We start from the raw sequence: 22407 nt of genomic DNA on the forward strand, positions 1-22407 counted from the left end.
AAATTTAACCAAAAAAATTCCAATAAAAAATGTACAAAATAAATCAAAATTTTACAGTAAAATCCACAAAATTAAGTACTTTTATTGCTCCTTACTGCTCATTACAGCTAAAACTTACAACAAATTCTACTAAAAATAATTTTACATCTTAAGTTTGCTATCTATCCAGTCAAGGAAGTAAGTTAATCGAATAGATCCACTTGGACGATCAGCTTCACCTATAATATAAGATTTTTTGTTTGAAAAGTAGTTAAAATAGTGCTTAATAATGTATCTTACATCCTCCAGTAGCAATGAAGCTGTGAATGCCGATTTGAGTTACTACTTGATGATCAGATGGTCCTGATCTTGATAGTGTGTATGGTCCTCCCTAGAAAATTGAGTGTTTATGATGTAATAGGCTTAAATTTGTCAATTAATAGTTCAAAGTGGATAAGAAGAAAGATGATATCCACTCAGATCCGAGTGGATCCGAGTGCATCCGAGCTGATCCGAGTGGATCCGAGCAAATCCGAGTAGATCCAACTAAACCCGAGTGGATCCGAGTAAACCCGATTGAACCCGAATGGACAAAAATACGTTAGAACTAGAAATCAACTTACTATAACCATCGACTAGTTCCAACTTTTTCCTGTCCACCCATAACACATCCCAACAACTCCCAAAATCAACTCACAGAATCTCCAAAGCAAGCACCACGTGCACCTTCTGTCCTAATACACATCTGATGATCAACAAATGAGTTGTGATATGGCAGACATGCTTCATTTGCAATAACATAATTTTCAGATCCTCTTAATACCGAAGATGTTTGACATAATGTGCAGGTTCGACCCCATCCGACCTACAAAAAATTGACATAAATTAATTCTAGCTTAAAATTGGCATTTTTGGACTCACAATTGACACCATTTTACCAATAAAAAGTTCATTTTTATAGCCATAAGGTAGCTGAACAAATGCAACCTCACGAGTTTCCGTAAATGGATAGCTTCGGATTAATAGAATTGCAATGTCATTGTGGAAATTTTGTGGATTATAATTTTCATGAATTTTATAATCGTAACTTGATACTCGTCGTCTTTGTTGTGTTTCTTCAATCGTGTTGACATTATGGACACCAGAAATGACGAGAGTACTTGTTGATCCGTCTGGACATTGAGCTGTGAATGTATGGATAGGTTTTTAAGTATCTTGTTCATTTTTGTTGGTCGGGGACGGACTAAGGGCTTCCGATGTCGAGACTGAGACTTCCCGGATAGTCTAACCAGGGTAGAATATGTTTTCGGAGTATATCCGGATCTTGGGGATTCAGGAAAATTTAGGAAGGTCTCTATCACTCCCTTAAAAACCTTACTACCATATCCAGTTCACATGATACCATAAAGAGTCTAATACATGCATACCAGGTCTTTGGTAGCTCTGTACTGAACCACAAACCTAATTACACTGATACTCCTCAACTTACCTGCAGTTAATATTGCTGTTGGACTGATTATTGATCCAGAACATCTCCAAGTGCTTGGACCATTTGTTGATAGCATAAATACAACATAAGGATGAGAATGAGGCTTAACTTCCCTAAAATAATTAAATTTTGATCATTAATTTGAGGGAATTTGATTATTTTAAATCGGAGTTCGGCCAAGAATTGTAGGACTGCATTTCCTGCATTTTAGATGTGCAAGACTGCAGTTTTCGGCTGTATCTTATAGCTTTAATTTGCAATTTTTAACGAATTTCATTTTAAATACAAATGAAACTTACCAGCCACCAACAATCCGAGATGACCTTGACCGCGGGTCAACTTGAAGAGGTATCAGTTCAGGTGCTTTATCATCCCAAAAGCCAGGTCTACAAATTGGAAAAAACACAAAACATCGTAATTAAATTGTAATTTTCTCTTTGTGACTTGATTTATTATCGACACAAGTCGATTTTGGTATCAATTGGTTTTTTTTCTATAAACAAGCTTAATGTGTTGTTCTTTATTTGTAACGATAGAACTGGACTAACAATGACTTTAATCTGCCACCAAACCGGTTCTATGACAGATTTTTTTTTTTTTTTGTTAATCGTTTAAGATAAAATCTTTAACTAATGTTTTCAATCACAGGATTAACTGCAAATGCAGGATTACTGGATTCTGTGTAGTTAAAACAGAAATTTAAGTCAATTTTAATTTTATCTCGATCTTGGCTTGGTTAATTGATTCAAAATCAGACACTAGACCAACATGACTCTGACTTGGTGCAGAACTTAGTTTATTTCAGATCATCCGGACTTAAACTCAGTGCTACATACTCGAAATAATGTATTGAATCTCAAATTTAAGCAACTTATTAGGAATTTTACACTTTTTGGAAATCTAGCTTAAAATTTTGTAATTTTTTTGTTATTTTGTTCAAGGATATCCAAAATGTTCACTTTTTTCTTTGCTATTTTAAAAAATTTTTGGGATTCGTTTAAGAATTCAAAAATTAAGTTTGAATTTTGCACTAAAATTGTATCTTATGTATAACTTATGATGCACATTTTCACAACTTTAGTTTTAAAGGCTTTATCCTGATTTCTAACCAGTTCTTCATATCCAGTTCTTAAGTTCACAAATATTCAAAAGTACTAAAACTTGTCTAAAATCCACAAATCTCGTACCTATCCTGAACATCTCCTACAAGTGACAAATCAATATTATCCCAATCGTCATCAGCACTTATTCTGCACACTATACACAAAATAATAATAAAATATTTAAAATTCATTTTTTCCACTTCAATTTCAATGTCAACACTAAAACTTCATATAATTAACTAAAATACTCAACTGCAATTGCATAGACTTTTATTGCAAACAAATAAAGCAGAAAATTGATGATAAGATTGTGAAATTGTGGAATTCCCTTAAAGAGTTTAATAGGACAAAGACGCAAAAAATGAGTCAATTGAAAATTTTTGATAATATAAATCCTTTATTTTACTTTAAGTCTAGATATTGTCAACAAAGACATCAAGACTAGGTCAGATTATATACAAATTAAATTAAACTATGATTTATCTGGTTCAGAATAATGATTGTTGCTGTTTTGAAGTGAATTTTTGGATCATCCTGACGGAGACAATTAATCTTTACGGCCAGTGAAGTAAGTGAGCAAGCTTTGGACCATCCGCAATGGTTATACAGCAAGCCTTAGATAGTGTTTAGAGCAATGAACTTCAAAATGAGATTAAACAGTGCTCACAGTCGACACGGACCATTGCTGACAGTTGTCATGAGACAGATCCAGCTTTTGACGAACTTTAAGGAAGTAAGGAAGTGAAACATTGAATTTACAGCCATCCAAACAGGACAACATGTTTGCTAGAGCTGGCTAATTCGTTAATACGTGGACGTTTTAACTATAGGTCACTAAGTTACTCTGATGGCACCATGATGGTCGATTCCGACTCATACACACGGCGAAAAATGCAAATCGCTGCATTTTTCCATGTGTATCAAAAATAGCATAAATGGCCGAATCTCGATTTCTACTTTAGCCAAATCAGGCTACAGAATGACTTGAATCTGACCTCTGAAAGGATCTCATTCAATTTAACATGTAACCAAAGTCACGCTGCTTAGGGTCCATATTGTCTCCCATTTCTCCGACATGTGCCTCTCGGGATATTTATCTACAAACCAATCCCCAAATTCACGTGAGTTTCGATAACAAATTCTAAATTAAAATCCCATTGATTTCATAATCTTATCACAATTCAACTTCTTAAGTCTGGCAAGTCGATAACATTAGATTAAAAATATTTTAAAATAAAATCTGTCGTACATTCCCCGAAAATCATCAGTGAGTTTTAGTTAGTTTAACTTTCAGGACTGACCAAAAAAATGGAAGTTAAATTTATTGTGTTATTTGCTTTGGTATCGGCAGTTGTTGCTGATCTTTATGATCCAATTGATCTGTCAGGTATTGCGACTGTTGAGGAAAGGTGAGGAAGTTATGGATGAATTGTGGTGAAGTGATTTGAGGGTTTTGGGAAGTTTTGAGGAATTGTGGATGAATTGACGGGATTTTATGTGACTAGCTTTATGATTAGTGCTTGTTGAGATGCGGCATGTCATCCACAAAGTGAAATCAATTGTGATCCATGACCTTCCATGGCATAAAAATCCTACATCGATACCTAAAAGCCCTCACTTTGCCTTATCAAGAAACGTCACATAACAGCTACAAAACTAACACCTTTTTCTCCAATTTAGACCAGGATTTTGGGAAAGCAGAATTCCAGAATTAAGACCACGTCAAATTGATCCACGTTCAACATCCAGAATTATCGGTGGATGGTAAGTTCTTTCTTAACTAAATTCACTCAAATTTCAGAAAATTCTCAAAAATTCCAACTATTTCTTCCATTAATCCAGGGAAGTAGAGCCACATTCACATCCATATGCCGTCTTTGTATTGTCATCTCTTGGTGGAAGTAGCTGGAGATGTGGTGGATCAATTATTAGTCCAATTGCTGCTTTGACAGCTGGTAAGTTGAAGAGGTTGATGAAGACAGTAGGATCTATAGGATATATCCATAAGGATGCATTCTTAGTGATATGTTCTTGAGATATCAAACTAACAGCTGCTAAACCAGAATTGGGAGGACTTTGGAAGTCATTTGGAGTCCACTGTAGTCCGCTGGAGTCCGCTGGAGTCCACTGGAGTCCGCTGGAGTCCACTGGAGTCCATTGAAGTCCACTGGTGTCCAATGAAGTCCAATGGAGTTCTTTGAATGCCACTGGAGTCCACTAGAGTCTACTAGAGTCCAGTAGAGTCCAGTAGATCCCAGTAGAGTCCACTGAAGTCTATTAGAGTCTACTGGAGTCCACTGGAGTCTACTGAAGTCTACTGGAGTCCTCTAGAGTCCCTTAGAGTCCAATAGAGTCTACTAGAGTCCAGTAAAGTCCAATAGAATCCAGTAGAGTCCATTAGAGTCCACTGAATTCCACTGGAGTCTCGTAGAATTCACTGAAGTCCTGACTTCAATATACAGTCTTGCTAATCAACCCATAAACCCCAAAATCCTCAAAAACACTCAAACTCATCCAATTTCCTCTTCCATTCCGCCCACAGCTCACTGTCCCGAAGGAACAACATCAGCAATGATTATTGCCGGTGCCCACAACATCAACATGGTCGAACCAACCCAACAAAGACGTACAATTCCACTTGCCGACTACAGATTGCACGAGAATTACAATCCACCATCCCTCCAAAATGACATTGCAATTCTCTTGATCAGAACCAATCCAGTCGCTGAAACACCAGAAATTCGCTTCCCACAATTGCCATATACATTAAGGAATGACTTGTTTGCTGGTGAAATGGTGTCAATTGTTGGATGGGGACGTACATGTGCTACATGTAATACATCACCGGTCCTTAGAGGAGTTACAAACTTGATTATAACAAATGCTGAATGTCGTCAGTTCTACAGCACTGTTGTGGCTCATCAGATGTGTATGCAGACTGTTGGACAGAGAGGAACATGTCCTGGTGACTCTGTAAGACTTTATGCTGCTTATTATTGAGGATTTGGTGATTAATTGGATGTTAATTTTCAGGGTGGACCTTACACACTTCCATATCCAGGTGCTGGCAATAATTTGCCATTTGTACAAATTGCTGTACACAGTTTTGGTGCTAGTGCTAATGTTGGTGGATGTAAGTTGATGACTTAATTTTGTACTGTTCAGGATTGATGTTTTTTGATTGAATTTCAGGTGATGCTCAACGTCCAAGTGGATCAGTTCGTACAAACTTCTTCTTGGATTGGATTGACTCGACAGCACGATTGTAAAGTTGATGACTTGAATGTGATATTAAATGATGAATGCTTTAAATTGGAAATAAATTTTTTAATATGCAAACAAATGAAAGGTATTTTTTTCGAAAAGGAAGTCTAATCTGAGGATTACTATTGAATTTTATCAAGAAAATAGCTCGAATCATTGTAAATTTAATTAAATGAGATTTAAGAAAATTCGGGAATAAGCCTGTTAATAATTGTGACAGATAAGATAAGCGATGAAAAATAAGTTCAGATTTTTTTGGTATTTTTAGTTGAATTTTAATCGAAAATATGAGACTCAAGTGGTATTTTCCAATATGGGATTGTTTGGGAATTAAGTACATCCACACTTGCTTCCATCAGCCAAACTTTTTTCCTATTGTCCTCTCTACCAGATCATTCGTAACGTTTTGGTTGGATTCCATTAAATAATGTCATTGAATTTAACTTTGTAGATCGTAAAAGGACTTTTGGTCGATAGTATAACACTTGGTTCAGGGAATCAGCAAGGGAAAATTAGTAAAAGAATCAGTTTTTGACGTCATCTGAGGAAGACCATGGATCACAATTGATCTATACGGTAAGCTTAGTGTAAGGAAGTAAGTAAGAAAGCACACATTGGTAGTAAACCTCGTCCGAAATCCCTTACGGCATGAGATTTACGACATTTGGACTAATATGCTCTAGAAATTGTTCCAGTCATTGTTTCTGTTGACGTTTGTTCCAACTATCTATGCATTTTGCTCTATAACAGTCAAACTTGCTGTGGAAAGGCAAGCATTCAACAACTTTTATATTCCTCTCTTTTATTCCTCTAAATACTCCCATGGCACAAGTCCTAAATTAATGAATTAATCTCTAGAATGACTCATTAAATTGGGTTTTTACAGCAGTCAATAATAATAAAAAATCAGATAAAGATTCAATGACTTTCTCAATCAAACTGATTGCAATGCTTTATGCACAATTTTATTAATTTGTCAGCATTACTGCTGATGTTTTTGTTAGCGAGTACACAATTTTGAATGGTATAAAACCGTTACAACAAATTTCATGAAACAGATGAGATAATAAGTTGATTCCGAATGTAAACAGATGTTGCATTTTCGTTATTATTGATGATGTTTCAGCCATTTCTACGGCATATGCCTTCTGGGCAATCTTAAGACAGACCAAGGATTATTTGAGATTCTTTTCAGCATGATAATCAGCAATAGAGTCAGATGGAAAGCCTTTTCTGGTAATTTAAGCACCAAATAAGATCATAGTTACAGTAATATGTAGTAATAAGCAGCATAGATGTATAAAATCAATCAATTTATTCCTTATAATTCCTAATACACCTCTCAAAATTCCTCAATCTAAAAACATGCACAACCGTACCAGAATAGCAAATATTTCCGCCCATCATAATCACTTGTGCCTTAATCTGTTCCGCAAATTTCCTCTCAACTGACTCAATTTGATTATGTGACAAGTCAATAAGTTGAAAGTCAGTTCTAGATCCAAAGGCATCACCTCGTAGAGTCTTAATCTTATTACCTTGAAGACTCAGGTACTGTACATTTCTAAGACCTGAGAATGTACCGTCCGGGATGTCCTCAAACAGGTTGTATTCTATGTATATAGCTTGAGTATTTTGTAAGGATGTAAACCATTCAGGTACGAGATTTTTCAGGTTTGTGTGCTGTACAAAAAGTGCTTGAAGGTTGACTAGTGGCTTAAAGATTCCATTGGGAAGGCTCTCAAGTGGATTGTAGCTGATCAGAAGGGCACTAAGCTGTGAATTGTTGACCAACAGATTTTCAGGCAAGGTCGTCAGCTGATTATTGACCAAAGTAAGTCCACTAAGCTTTGGATTGTCCACAAATGCATTTTCTGATATTTGAGTGATCTTATTGGCACCAAGGTTCAGTTCCTGTAGCTCTTTACAGCTCTTAAAAGCTTCATCATCAACAACCTCAATTCCAGCTTCTTTAAACTCAATCTTGACTGTATTTGGGAACTGACTGCAAATTATGGACGGAAAGTTCTTCGTCACTGTTGCTGGATTGTTCTTGACTTGCTGGATATCGTTGCTGGTCAAATTAGCGATGTGCTCACCATCAATAGCTGTAAAGCTGTTTGATCCAGTCGGATTTGTTAGTGACATGTAGCATGAGTAGCCAGGCCATTCATTGTTTGTGTAGTCACATTTTGGGTTTGCGGATTGTGCTGTATATGAGCTTATTATTGTTAATAACACGAGAACGTTGCCGATTGACATGATTTTTGATGTCTAGTTTGCGTGATTTTATAAAAGCAACTGACTTGTTTGCGTTGTTTTTTTGCGATGTTTTTTGGGGTGATTGAGGCATTGATGGCTGATTATTATTTTGCATATTGAATGTCGTTTGGATGCAGAGTTGGAAATTGGGGTTGGTGGGAATTTTGAGGTTTTTGGTGGAATTTTAGGGGATAATCCAGGAATGGAGTTGATTTTTAAGTCATTGACCCCTAATTATGGATGTTAAGGCTCAAGTCTAATCTCCAGACACCGAAGTCGATCTACGGACTTTGTATGGAAATGCCGACTCAAATGGACTCAATTCCAACCTCTGCAGTTTCCCGGATAGTTCCGGGACCGACTCGAGACAAATTCTCAAGACTGACTTGATCCTCACCTCTGCCAATCCCCAAATCCCGACCTACTTACTCAAAATTATCACAAAAATGTTCCCAATCTACAGCTAATGGGACCTAATGTCACCACCTCTGATTAAACAACAGATTATTATTAATTTCGAATGTTTTTGCTATACAGCAATGCCATACAAGAAGAAACAAGACTGAATGATAATCATGTTTATAAATAATTTAAACAATCTCGCTTTAACGCCCAAAACGAAATTTATATAAATGTATGTATGAATGCAGAAATGACTTTGAAAATTAATATACATGTGGATTTAAATGTGGTAATGGGTATACTGGGAATTTGTATAGCTGTGTTTATTAATTATTGCGGAATAGTGGAAGTTGGTTAGTTGATATAAAATGTGGTGTCATTATAGAGTCACTATGTCAACCTGTCAGCATGACAACCTGTTCATGATCTACTCAATTGCAGCATTTAAAACAAATGCGGCACCAACTCAGAGTCACACCGACCTAAAGCTGGATTTTTGATCCATAAGTTGACTTGAGTTATTCAGGATTATTATTACAGTGACCTTGATTGCTTCAAAATACGAAATTGTGACTAAATCGTCACATTGCCTTATCTTTTAGAAAGTTGCTTCCTTCGCTGACTATGCACAACATCGGTGATCCATGACCTCTCTCAGTTAGTGTCTAAAACTCAATTGGCGTCTAAAACTGCCTCTATTACCTGATGTTCTTGGCCAATTACCATTACTTAATGTTTTACACATCATTTAGAACCAAAATACCATTCAGGATAGTATTGAGACTTACTGTCAGAATGTACACTCAATGACATGTAATGTATTGTCGTTGATGGCTGACAACTGTCATTTTGGATAGCAATTTTGAAAAGTAGATTGATCAAGGGCGTATTATCGGTCAGGGGCTTTCTCCCCTCTTCCTGCTGCCGATAGACTGCCGTGACACTAGATTAGGGGCAAATTTGTAGAATTCTAGCCTCAAAGTGGATTCATACTGACATCAGGGCATGTTTATTGTCTTTTTAAGCCATGAGCCTTAAAAGAAGTCAATTTAAATGCATTATTGGTCAGTTGTAGATAGGTGTAGGTCTAGAGGACGTCTAGAAGAAGGTCTGAAAAACAAAATGCTTGCAAAGACGAAAAACGTGGCCTGAAGACACTGCCGATGCTCTACACTTCTCAAATTCCACAAATTAACAGATGTACCATCCATCTAAGTTCCTTCAATCCAGTTTGTAATCCAATTAATCATTTAAATTACAAATTATCACCATGAAATGTTATTTAATGACGAAGAAAAATGCTTTTTTTACTTCCAAATAAAATTAAAAAGGTTAAGGAAGTAATGGACATCCACAAAATTACTGTAAATATTCACACACCTACACGTGCTAAAAGGGTTTCATTTAAAATTTTGTATATTTTTAATAGGATATTCTTTACAAAAGAAAATATTTTGTTTATCGTTAATGAGGATGCTGATACCCTTTTCACCGCCGCCAACAAAACAGTCCAATAAATCTTACTAAAAAAATGTTTCTTTTTTTTATAGTAATTAAGAAGTGAAAAGAAGAAGAACAAAAAGTTTTTGGAAAGAATTTGTTTAAATTAGATTTGTTTAAAAGGCTTTTTTAGTTGTGCTGTGAATGAGTTGAATGAGTCTTGGTTTTGGATAGAACGAGATGACTTTGCATACTTACTTACTTCTTATGTTGATGAATTGTGCCTCTCTTAGATGAAGTCTAAAGCTGGCTCTATCGATGGCTTTCATATGTTAATTAATACCAATACCAATTGCAATAATGTCTATCGACAGCTTCCTTCCAAGAATTTTTTGGTCGTTCACGCGCTTTTTTACCATCTAAAAATTCAGATTTAAAGGCTTAATTATATGAATCTTCTACAAGATAACTTTCCATATCAGATGTTTAGTTTAAGCACCTTAATGTGGGTACTCGAGAGTACACTCAATCAGTATATTTGCTGCTGCAAGCTCAATTATTTATGCATACTCATGTTAATGGTCATTTATTGGTAAGATTTGGTACTTATTGTGGTTCAAAAATCCTAAATACTTGGCAATTTGATGAATTTTGTCCACAAAGGAGGTGAAAGGAGGATTATGGAGGATTATGGAGGGGAGAGGAGCAGGGTGTTGACTTTCAAGTCTTCCATGTGCAGCCTGAACGTTCCAAACTTCCTTCTGCCAAGAACTTCACTTTATGGCCAGTTAAATTTAACTTTATTCGAACAATTTATTGATATTTATTGAAAATCATCGACAACATCCAACTTTAACTTCCTCAGAATTGTAGCTTTGTTGTAGCTTGCTCCACTAATCGTGTAAAAAATTCGATCAAACTTCCAATTAAATCCCAAATGATACCCATTCACAACCAATTCATTCATTTATAAAAAAATATATAAATTTTCGTCACGTTTTTGAAACAATTTTTTTCCTTCTTTTTGTTCCACCCGACTTAGAACAAATAGTGTTGAGGCATGCTGAACATTGATATTATAAAAGAAGAAGCAGCAGCACAAAAAAAGGGATAAGAATAAGCACTCGAGCTTGCCGACGTGCTGTCAATTTTTCATCTTTTTTTTTTTTGGTTCCTTTGCTCCACTTTAACGTCTCGAATCATCTTTTGCAGCAGCCCTTTTGTGCTTCCCCAGTAAAAAAAGGCAAGAGTGTCAACTTTGCACTTGAAAATCATGCATACTTGACACATTTATGCTGTATATCATTGACGACTATGAAGAGCAATCAAATGGCAATGAAAAGGACACGTTATGGATGACAAAATTGCTTCTTTTTTTTATTGTGTGTGTACGTACGTTTTACAAGTTGACACGTGGACGGAGGATGTGTGTGAGGATTTGTGGATATAAATTGAATGAGAATGAATTGTCGGTGAGTCTTGTGGATGGGGAAAGGAGGTGGAAATTTGTAAGAAAAATGGTCAAATTTAGACAAGTTCTCGGGACCGAGACTGAGGACTGAGCAACTGAGCAACTGAGCAACTGAGTGACTGAACGACTGAGCGGACTGAGTGACTGAGCGACTAAGCAACTGAGTGACTTAGTGACTGAGCAACTGAGGAGACTGAGCAACTGAGCGACTGAGCAACTGAGCGAAAGAGCGACTGAGTGACTGAGCAATTGCGTGACTGAGCAACTGAGCGATTGAGTGACTGAGAACAGGAAATCATATCGAGACCAAGACTCCCGGAAAATCTCAGTCTCAATCTCAGTCCAGCCATCAGTAACCCCCATCCATACTAATTACCACCCAAAAAGAGCTTCCATCAGCATTCCAAACAATCAACCAAATAGAACAAGACGAGTCAATTGATTCACAAAATAAGACGAAGAAGTCTAAAAAGAATGTGGAACAAAACGAAATCATTATTATGTGCTGAATTAGCTTTTATGGAAATAGAATGTCGCAGAACAAAAAAAAGTTTATATATTTTATTAGAAAAACTTTTGTTTTTTGACAAATTTGTTTTTTGTTGTTTTTGGCTGAGGCCATTGCTGTGAGGCTTTTGAAAGAGAATTGTTGTTACATTATTGACTTTTCGTGAGTTTTTGAGGGTCATTGATGCAGTTAATTGGTTGTGTAATTGAAAATTTTTTGAGGATTTATTGAAGCTTGTTCAAGTAAGCCTGAATTTTTGGGATTTTTGGGATCTAATTGATGAATTTGGGGAACAATTTAAGTAGTTTGTAGCTTTTACAGTCAAATGAACTAAATCAATTCCAAAAGGCACTCTTGCTTGCAATTAATCCAAAAATTCACTTTCAGACTCAGAATCGTTACTTAGAAAACATGACATAACACCTATTCAACCCTTCAGTCTTCTTAAATACCCAAATGACCTTTATTCATTCTTATTCCAACTCTTTAATCCAACCTTTGTCATTTTCTAATAAAATCAGTTCCATTTACCTCAAAAAAGCTCAAATCAAAAAGAATCCAGTCAAGTCCATTTCACAAATTTGTGAGAGATTTATTGTGAAGTCACAACAGAGTTGGCAATTGACTGACGACAACCAGTGAATCATCATCTATCATAAGGTGTCAATTGCGACTGTTGACACTTGCCATTAGGGTTTCTAGAATTTCCGATCCCTTGAAAATTTGGGAATCGAGAACAGGAATTCTCGGGAAATTTCCCGCTTTTGGAAACCTTACTTGCCATCCACTGCCGAGTAAGGGAATATTCGAGAATTTGTCGGGATCGAGAATTCGGGAATTCTTTCTATCAATGACGGAAGTCAGTAGCCGTTGACTGTCGATTGTGGAAGACAAAAATACAGCTTAAGACAGTCGATTTCCAACTCAGATTCACAACAGACCATACCGAAAAATCATAAAGTCCAGTTCTGAAATTCTTTGTCTTCCTTTTTTTTGTCTCATTCATTTGTCAAAACAGAATTAGTCAAACATGAGATCCAAAAAAAAAGTAGGGAAGAAACATTGACAGACATAACAATAACACAGCATAAAAGCTTTTTTTGAAAGCATTTTTTTAAAAACGACCTGAAATGTTTAATCAATGAGAGAATGTTGATGTAGAAGGTTTTATGCTGTTTTTTATTCTTAGAAAATTACATGAATAATGGAAGCTATTGTCGACTGCACAATGAATGTAAATGGGAACAAAAAAAACCATACTGTAGATTTATGAGCGAATGAATTGCTTTTGATAAGCTGAAAGCTATTCTGAATTGTGTAAATATTTGTAGAAATTTGAAAATTATATTTTAATTCTATTGAAATTTTGAAAATTTTATGTCTGCATAATCCTATTAAATGCTAGCTTTTGAGTGGATTTATAAGCCTAGGGAGATTTTCTCAGTACTCATATGATTCGTAACGGATGTACTGCATTACAAAACTAAGTGCATCACTTACCTGTTGCATTTGAATCCCTTACATAAGGCAAACTGTAACAATACAGCAGAAATTGACCTCAGATCATGTATCATTCAAATGTTGTAGCCATGAACATAACTGCTTCAATAATAATTAGTTGCTGGAAGTACAGATCAAGTGTGATTCTTGACCTCCCTCAGTCGGCGCCTGAAGTTGGCCCTACCGCTGGCTACTGCTTGTCAATATGTATTACATTGAAATTCCTTGGTGGAACATTTTGGCTGTCGTGGGTACAAACTTGGCATATGGACAGCTCCTGAGTCAGAATCCTTCTATAGGAAAGCGGACATCTGCACATGTCAGCGTCTGTGGAAGTGAAGCTAATAATCAGGCACCCTAACATCTTTTGGGGGTCGGTGAGTGTCCATACCTTTCTAAAAATCACATTCAAACTGACAAAAGCTTCAAATCATTCAAATGTTGACTACAAATTACTAAAAAAAAAATATTTTTTCGGTTAACACAAATGGTCAATCTTTTTGTTTAACAAATAAAGTTTAGCATGATTGAATAGATAATTAATTACTTGCACGATATCAAACATTAAACTAAAGTATCAGTAGTGATTTGCAAAACAAGAACGTAGCCATATTAATCTCATTCACATAAAAAAGTACACTGAAAACTCACAGCAGGTTATCTGATATATGAATGACGAAGAAAAACTTACGCTCCAATTCATTGACAAGGAATACACCAAAAACCTCACAAACGAGAAAATACTCTGACCTGTCTCCAGAGTCTGATCAAGAAACTATAAAAAGATCCAAAACATCAGGTATGAATGAGGAAGATATGAAAAAAATTTTCGAAACGTTTCGTCAACAAATTGAGCAAATCCACCAGTCAACCAATCAAAAAATCGATGCGATTGGAGAGAAATTGGAATGTCACATGAAAAAAATGGAATTGGAGATGGTCCAACTCAGAAATGAATTTAAACAGACAAAAGAAGATATCGTAAGAATTGATCTGAATCAAAACGACACAAATAAAAAAATTCAGGAACTGGATATTAAACAAAATATCACAGAACAACTTGCACTTGAAAATCAGATCATGATGACGAACTTACCAATATCCATCACAAAAGAAAGTTTTATCACAGACATTAATTCATGGAATGGAAATATTACAAATGAAAACAGCTTTAAAAAAATTAATCTCGTCGCTAAAAACAACAAGACAACAGCTTTCGTACACTTCACAACAGTCACTGATAAGCAGCGTTTCATGAATTTTGTCAAGTCCAAGAAAAAGTTCGGTTCCGAATACTTCCCAATTATAAATGAGCAAATTTTTAATATGAAGGATAATGACACAAACAGAGCCAATGCTATTGAATTCCAATCAATGATGACAGAAACAAACATGAGCATTACCAAAGCAATAAGAGATGTAAAAAAGAAAAATCCCAACATTGATAGAACCTGGATATCCAATGGATCTGTATTCCTAAAACTGAAAAACCAGCATAAATCCATTAGAGTTGATACAGTCCAGAAACTTGAAAGCATAATGTCATCAATTGCAATGGAACTAGCCGAGTGAGTCTCATGCACTAATTCAATTTAATCCGTTCTTTTACTTCCAGCATCCTATAATTAATAAAGAATATATAATTTAGATTTAAAATCATAAAAAGAAAGAAGAAAGAAAAAAAAAGAGAAAACTATTTACTCACTATGAATTATAAATTCAAAATTATGAATTTCAATGCTAGATCGTTTATTGCGTTCTATTCCGTTCATCTGAATGTATTTCCTACTTTGGACTTCTGTCACTTATATCCATCTATAATATCTCTATGAAATTATCAAGATTAAAAAAAAAAAAATATTATAAAATTTAAGATTACAAACAAACGGTACTAAAACCTTAGAACATGTTCAAAATATTAGCCATACACAAGTTCAAAAAAATAGAAGACGTTACAAAATGCTCAATGCGTTTTTTGTCTTTTATTGTATTAATACTAAAAATGAACTTGTAAATTGTTTGTCAAGAAAAAAACAATGTTATACATATTCATAAATTAATTAATAATTAGGCTCATAAATAACTTAGAAAGTGAATTAATAAAAATAAAATTCCATAGAATGCGTATTATACAAATGCCGCGTACTATGACATCGTGCGTACTATACAAAAATAAATATCTTGAAATTTTTTTTTGCTCTGTTTTTTTTTCCCCGTACTTCAGATAATACTTCTTTTTTTTTTCTCTTTTCTTTCTTCTTTCTTTCTCTTTTACAATAAATTACCTTAAAACTCAAAGTCATTACTGAAAATGAAAATAATGTATCTTAATATTAGTTTTGATATCATGTAATAATATACGTATTAATCATGCATCCTCAAGAAGATTGTCAATTCAATCTAGAAGTCTCACATCACAATCATATTCCCACCAATGCTCCCGCAAACAGCTCAATTAATTGCCTGTATTTAAATGCGCAATCATTGCGTAATTCTTTATCACATTTACAAAATTTTATTGACACTCTAAACTTCAGAATTGATATTGTATGCATAGTTGAGACATGGATAAAGGACCACGAAAAAAATCTTTATAATTTGATCAATTTTCAAGCATTTCACTCGGTCAGACCAAATTCGAATGGTGGTGGTGCTTCAATTTTCGTCAATAAAAGCTTTGACACAGGCAATCTAGTTTATGAAGAATCAATAAACAAAAACAATATATTGCTGGTGTCACTTTTAAAAAGAGGCACGACATTCGCGGCAATATATAGACAGCCTAATAATTCTACAGATTCTGACGCTAGTCTCTTTATAAGTAAACTCGACTTAATCTTGAATTCGCATGAAAAAATCTACCTCTTTGGGGATTTTAACTTCAATTTGTTTAGCGAATCAGCTATAGTCCAACGATATAAAAATACAGTTTTAACAAATGGAATGATTTTTCTTAATAGCTTTTCCAAAGATTTTCCTACAAGAGTAAATGATCGATTTAATTCAGCTACTTCAATAGATCATATATTCTCGGATATGCACCTCCATACAGACAATACATCATACAATTTTTATCTTTTCGACATGATTGGAGATCATAAGAATATAATCCTAAACATAATTGAGACAAAAAAACATCATGAAAAAGAGAAACAGTCTAGTTTTTTATACACAAATAACAAGAGAATTCTTAGTCTAAAATTACTAGAAAAAATAAATTGCAAAACTTTTGATCAATTAATTAAGCGAATAAAAGAAGTTGTAGACAACAACACAATTACAATAACAGTTAGACAAACCACAAAAAAACCGTACATAACACATGAAATTCTTAATTTTGTAAAAATAAGGAACAAGTATTCCAAATTGAAGTTAAAATTCCCAAATTGCGGATATTCAGCTGCTAAATTTAAATTCTACCGTAACAAAGTCAATAAGTTAATTAGAATAGCAAAGACAAATTATTGCGAAAAAGTATTTAATGAAAACTCTCATGATTCAAGAAAAACGTGGAAGCACTTGAATTCCCTACTGTACAATAAGACAATTGCGAATGAATCCTCATGTGAATTATTATATGAAAATGGTATGCCGATCACTCAAAAAGCTTCAATTGCCGATCATTTTAACACATATTTCACAAACATTTCTGATTCGATAGGTATGCAAAACTATAGAAACGCGAATGCTGATTCTATAAATATTGATGATGATATACATATTGAATTTAACTTTAACTGCCCAATAGTAACAGAAGATGAAATTTATCTCATCATTGCCAATCTCAAATCGTCAAATGCCAAAGACTTGTATGGTTTCTCGAATAACTTTATTAAATTCCATAAAAAAGCCCTATGCGCGAGTATCACAAAACTTATCAATCAAAATCTTATGGCACACTATGGGCCCAAAATGGCAGAGGTTGTCAAAAATTCAGGTTATGTGTGGATGTTATAGTGTCTGAAGAGTAGTGTACGGGAAAAAAAGAAATTTTGTCCAAAACTGCTGTGTGCCTGACTTATGGCCAAAAAACGATTTTTGGTACCTGCCATTATAAAAATTGTTGGCGTGCTTCAATACATGGACCAATTTTTTTCAAACTTTTTTTTATTTATTAGATATATATAGAGCCTACAAAATAACAACACATTTTCATAATTTAGGTTCCACTGTATATCCAAAAAAGTTAAAAATATGTCGAAAAATGCGATTTTTTTAACATTTCATGCTCTCATGCAGCTATATTGCACTATGGGATAAAAAATGTATATGCATTTGATAGAACCTATTTATACCTAAAAATCACCAATAGATTGTAATTTAATTGGATGCACTACAAAAGCATAAAATAACTTTAAAGCTAAAAATTTTCGGTTTTTTGTGATTTTTTGACCTTTAACCCCATTTTTCCCTATAAAGGAAATTCGTGCTGTTTCAGGTGAACAGTGATTATTATAGGACTAGTATTGTACTATTATTATGTGAAAAAAAATTTCAATATGGGACCCCCCTAGCTCATTTTTGGGGGGTCCAAAGGTATACCCCCCCTCAAAAATGGGGGTCTCTCAAAATTCAATGTTACTTTTCTTAATCGGATGTTTAACAAATAATTTAAAAACACTTTTAAACTACATTTAAACAAATTTTAAGTAGTTTCAAACTGTTCTAAACAATCGAAACTACTCATGTTAGCCAGTTCATAGAATTGTAAGTTTTTGAGTTTTAGACAAATTTTCAAGAGGTTTTTTGGACTCAAATAGCAATACATATATAAATTGTTTATTTTTTCATAAAGTACTAACAATACCCTATCCAACAATATATAAAAAGTCATACATAACGTCAATTCAGTCAAGAATTTTGAAAAATGTTCAAAATTTTATGTTTTTTAAAATTCATCCTTCACATTTATGCTTATAAATGCTGTTAATCTTAAATATATGCATTAAATTTAGTATTTTTGTAGACATTAGAGTAGTATTAAGGTAATCAAAAGGAAATCAAAGTCCAAAAAAAGCTTAATGTAAAAAAGGACAAAGTCCAATTTACCATATTTTGACTTCCTTTACTCAGTGCAGGGAGCATCCAAATTTTATTTTTTGAAATATTTTCTATAGATCCATACTAGAACTAATAGAAAATGTACATAAAAATCATTTTCCAAGACTAGTTAGAACAAATTTTTCCATCGAAAAACCTTAAAAATCGCTGTTTTTTGAATAAATTTGTTTATTCGATTCTTACAATTAGCAACGAAAAATTAGTTTTGTGAATATTTTCTATTAGTTCTAGTATGGATCTATAGAAAATATTTCAAAAAATAAAATTTGGATGCTCCCTGCACTGAGTAAAGGAAGTCAAAATATGGTAAATTGGACTTTGTCCTTTTTTACATTAAGCTTTTTTTGGACTTTGATTTCCTTTTGATTACCTTAATACTACTCTAATGTCTACAAAAATACTAAATTTAATGCATATATTTAAGATTAACAGCATTTATAAGCATAAATGTGAAGGATGAATTTTAAAAAAACATAAAATTTTGAACATTTTTCAAAATTCTTGACTGAATTGACGTTATGTATGACTTTTTATATATTGTTGGATAGGGTATTGTTAGTACTTTATGAAAAAATAAACAATTTATATATGTATTGCTATTTGAGTCCAAAAACCTCTTGAAAATTTGTCTAAAACTCAAAAACTTACAATTCTATGAACTGGCTAACATGAGTAGTTTCGATTGTTTAGAACAGTTTGAAACTACTTAAAATTTGTTTAAATGTAGTTTAAAAGTGTTTTTAAATTATTTGTTAAACATCCGATTAAGAAAAGTAACATTGAATTTTGAGAGACCCCCATTTTGAGGGGGTATACCTTTGGACCCCCAAAAATGAGCTAGGGGGGTCCCATATTGAAATTTTTTTTCACATAATAATAGTACAATACTAGTCCTATAATAATCACTGTTCACCTGAAACAGCACGAATTTCCTTTATAGGGAAAAATGGGGTTAAAGGTCAAAAAATCACAAAAAACCGAAAATTTTTAGCTTTAAAGTTATTTTATGCTTTTGTAGTGCATCCAATTAAATTACAATCTATTGGTGATTTTTAGGTATAAATAGGTTCTATCAAATGCATATACATTTTTTATCCCATAGTGCAATATAGCTGCATGAGAGCATGAAATGTTAAAAAAATCGCATTTTTTGACATATTTTTAACTTTTTTGGATATACAGTGGAACCTAAATTATGAAAATGTGTTGCTATTTTGTAGGCTCTATATATATCTAATAAATAAAAAAAGTTTGAAAAAATTGGTCCATGTATTGAAGCACGCCAACAATTTTTATAATGGCAGGTACCAAAAATCGTTTTTTGGCCATAAGTCAGGCACACAGCAGTTTTGGACAAAATTTCTTTTTTTCCCGTACACTACTCTTCAGACACTATAACATCCACACATAACCTGAATTTTTGACAACCTCTGCCATTTTGGGCCCATAGTGTGGCAGGTCAATTTCCAGATTGTTTGAAATTAGGAGTAGTAACGCCTATTTTTAAGGACGGTGACAAAAAATCGAAAAGGAATTATCGACCTATAACTTTAAACCCCATTTTTGCTAAGATTTTTGAATACGTGTTGTACAGAAGATTGAACGAACATCTAGAAATGAACAAAATATTGAATCCAAACCAATTTGGTTTCGTCAAACTCTCAAACACAGAGACGGCCACAATTCATATTTTACATGAAATCTACCGGCAAATTGATAAGAAACGTGCGGTTTCGTTAACGTGTATAGATCTCACAAAGGCCTTCGACTGCATTAACATTGATATACTCATCAAAAAGATTAAAAAACTTAAATTAAGTCCATTATTCTTAAGCGTAATCAAAGCATACCTAACGAATAGAAAGCAGTCAGTGAAGATAGGCGATGTGCTCAGTTCATTTAAAACAGTAAAAGAAGGAACTCCACAAGGAGGTATTTTGTCAGGAGAATTCTTTGATCTATATATTAATGATATCTTTAAATTAAATCTGTCTGGAACCCTCGTAATTTATTGCGATGACATTAGCTTAATTAACACAGGAAGCAATCCTGTAGAACTTAAACAGAATATTGAAAGTGACCTAAGAAAAATAAGTGACTGGTTGGATCTACATCAACTTACACCCAACATCTCAAAGACAAAATACCTTTGCTTCCATAATAAGAAAAGGCATGAAGACTTTACTGAAGCCGCACTTAATATTCACTTCAGAGACTCTGTTCTAGAACGAGTTGAAACCTGTAAATTATTAGGCTTAATCTTAGATGAAGCATTAAATTTCGTAAAACACATTGAAGACATTCAGAAAAAAATTATCTCGTTCGCCTATGCAATCAAAAGAATAAGATCTTATCTTAATCATAATACAGTAATGATGCTATATTATTCATTTATCCAGTCAAGAATTTTGTATATGAATGTCATATGGTCGGCATGTCCTGCTTATGCAATGAATATGATAGAAGTTGCGCAGAGAAAATCCCTTAGAATCTTATTGAATAAAGATTGGTTTTGTAATAAGAAAGAATTATACAGTATTAAAATCTTTCCGGTCGTGTCCATGTGCAATGTCAGTCTTTGCATGCACATATTTAAAATAATATCAAATATGATGAAAAATAATGTTCAACTTCATCAAGCAAATGAAAGACACAATCATCAAACAAGAAATAGAGAAAACTTTGTAGTTCCGTATTACCAAACGCAACTTGGCAATCAAGACTTCTATGTTAGAGCACTTAACCTCTTTAATTCGTTACCAATGTCTGTAAAGAACAAATTCTCAGTAAACTTATTCAAGTCTAGGGTTAGAGAGCATTTCTATGAATTATATTGTGATGTGAATCAACTGAATTGAATAATCAAGTTAGCCATAAGAATTAAACATTGTATTACAATTATAAAATTATATACAAATAAACAAAAATTAAAAAAAAAAAAAAAAAAAAAAAAACAATCTGATATCCTTCCACAAAAATTCCCCAAAATTATTGAAGTAACAAAAAAGTTCAAAAATTCTTCTTAATTTTCCACAGTTTGTCAAATCCATGTCTTAATTAAAAAGATATTTAAACTACATCTACTCATTGTTTGGTTTCGATCAACTTTAGCTGCTGTTCTTCTTCAATTTTACAACTTAATCCCCAGAAAACTTTGCTCGTGCTCTCAGATTTCGTGAGAAAACTTTCAACAACAGTCACTAATTAAGTTTATTATTTTCTTACAATTGATTAATTTGTTACTATACAGTATAAGTTTATTGACTTACAACATGTTTGACACGAGCTTTCGATGATATTGGTTTTTTGGGAACTGTTTGTGATTGTGATAGAAGTGCTGCTGATGATGATGATGACGTGAAATGAAGCTTAATTAAGTTCATTGGTCTTAAATTATTTATGGTGGTTGTGATGTTTATGTGGATGTATGGGGGTTGCTGATGGATTGGATTTGATGAATTGTAGAGATTAAGAGCTAAGATTGTAGACTGAAGACGACTTGGAACGACTATAGACGGCTAAAGACGAGTAAAGATGAATATTGAAGGATTGGAGACAACTAGAAAGGGCTAGGAACAACTAAGGACGACTAGAGACGACTAAGGCTGATTAGAGACTTACTAGAGGCGATAATAGGCAATTAGAGATGATTAAAGATGACTCAAGATGACTAAAGACAACTAGAGACTACTACAGATGATCGACCACAGACTACTAGCGACAATTAAAGATGGCTAAAGGCAAATAAAGTTGACTAGAATCGACTAAAGAGAGTTAGAAGCGATCAGAGACCATTAGAGACCACTAGAGATGGCTAAAGATGGATGAAAGACAATTAAAGACGACAATTGACAACTACAGACAACAATAGGCGGCTAGAGACGACCACAGATGATTATAGACAACTAGAGACGACTAAAAATGAATA

At 33.8% G+C, this 22407-nt stretch overlaps 3 protein-coding genes across 3 annotated transcripts; 1 reads left to right on the forward strand and 2 right to left on the reverse strand.

The window, feature by feature from the left end:
- Positions 1-70: 70 nt before the first annotated feature.
- On the reverse strand, positions 71-2791 carry LOC139091505 (brachyurin-like). Its single transcript, XM_070641649.1, has 7 exons — positions 2656-2791; positions 1768-1854; positions 1469-1581; positions 901-1163; positions 677-844; positions 280-370; positions 71-218 (listed from the first exon to the last, which is right to left on the reverse strand). Exons 1-7 carry the CDS (start codon positions 2760-2762, stop codon positions 142-144), a joined length of 906 nt encoding a protein of 301 aa, XP_070497750.1. The 5' UTR covers positions 2763-2791; the 3' UTR covers positions 71-141.
- Positions 2792-3819: 1028 nt separating this feature from the next.
- Positions 3820-5919, forward strand: LOC139090287 (brachyurin-like). Its single transcript, XM_070640051.1, has 6 exons — positions 3820-3980; positions 4252-4335; positions 4414-4526; positions 5114-5544; positions 5605-5704; positions 5764-5919. The coding sequence occupies exons 1-6, from the start codon at positions 3880-3882 to the stop codon at positions 5838-5840; spliced, it is 906 nt and encodes a 301-aa protein (XP_070496152.1). The 5' UTR covers positions 3820-3879; the 3' UTR covers positions 5841-5919.
- An 838-nt stretch (positions 5920-6757) lies between these two features.
- On the reverse strand, positions 6758-8388 carry LOC139090108 (carboxypeptidase N subunit 2-like). The gene has a single exon (XM_070639810.1). The coding sequence runs from the start codon at positions 8095-8097 to the stop codon at positions 7150-7152; it is 948 nt and encodes a 315-aa protein (XP_070495911.1). The 5' UTR covers positions 8098-8388; the 3' UTR covers positions 6758-7149.
- Positions 8389-22407: the final 14019 nt, after the last annotated feature.

The sequence above is a fragment of the Chironomus tepperi genome, unplaced genomic scaffold, assembly GCF_022539635.2.
Source record: "Chironomus tepperi strain 1889 unplaced genomic scaffold, CSIRO-AGI_Ctep_v1 contig_13, whole genome shotgun sequence".
Lineage (NCBI taxonomy): Eukaryota > Metazoa > Arthropoda > Insecta > Diptera > Chironomidae > Chironomus > Chironomus tepperi.

What these genes read in the sequence shown, in the direction of transcription:
- LOC139091505 (XM_070641649.1), bottom strand. Translation starts at nt 2,762, where the DNA reads ATGAATTTTAAATATTTTATTATTATTTTGTGTATAGTGTGCAGAATA. An exon ending in TTGGTAAAATGGTGTCAATT is followed by an intron (nt 845 to 900) that starts GTGAGTCCAAAA and finishes AATTTTTTGTAG; the next exon opens with GTCGGATGGGGTCGAACCTG. An exon ending in CTTCATTGCTACTGGAGGAT is followed by an intron (nt 219 to 279) that starts GTAAGATACATT and finishes CTTATATTATAG; the next exon opens with GTGAAGCTGATCGTCCAAGT.
- LOC139090287 (XM_070640051.1), top strand. Translation starts at nt 3,880, where the DNA reads ATGGAAGTTAAATTTATTGTGTTATTTGCTTTGGTATCGGCAGTTGTT. An exon ending in AATTGCTGCTTTGACAGCTG is followed by an intron (nt 4,527 to 5,113) that starts GTAAGTTGAAGA and finishes TTCCGCCCACAG; the next exon opens with CTCACTGTCCCGAAGGAACA. An exon ending in TAGTGCTAATGTTGGTGGAT is followed by an intron (nt 5,705 to 5,763) that starts GTAAGTTGATGA and finishes ATTGAATTTCAG; the next exon opens with GTGATGCTCAACGTCCAAGT.
- LOC139090108 (XM_070639810.1), bottom strand. Translation starts at nt 8,097, where the DNA reads ATGTCAATCGGCAACGTTCTCGTGTTATTAACAATAATAAGCTCATAT.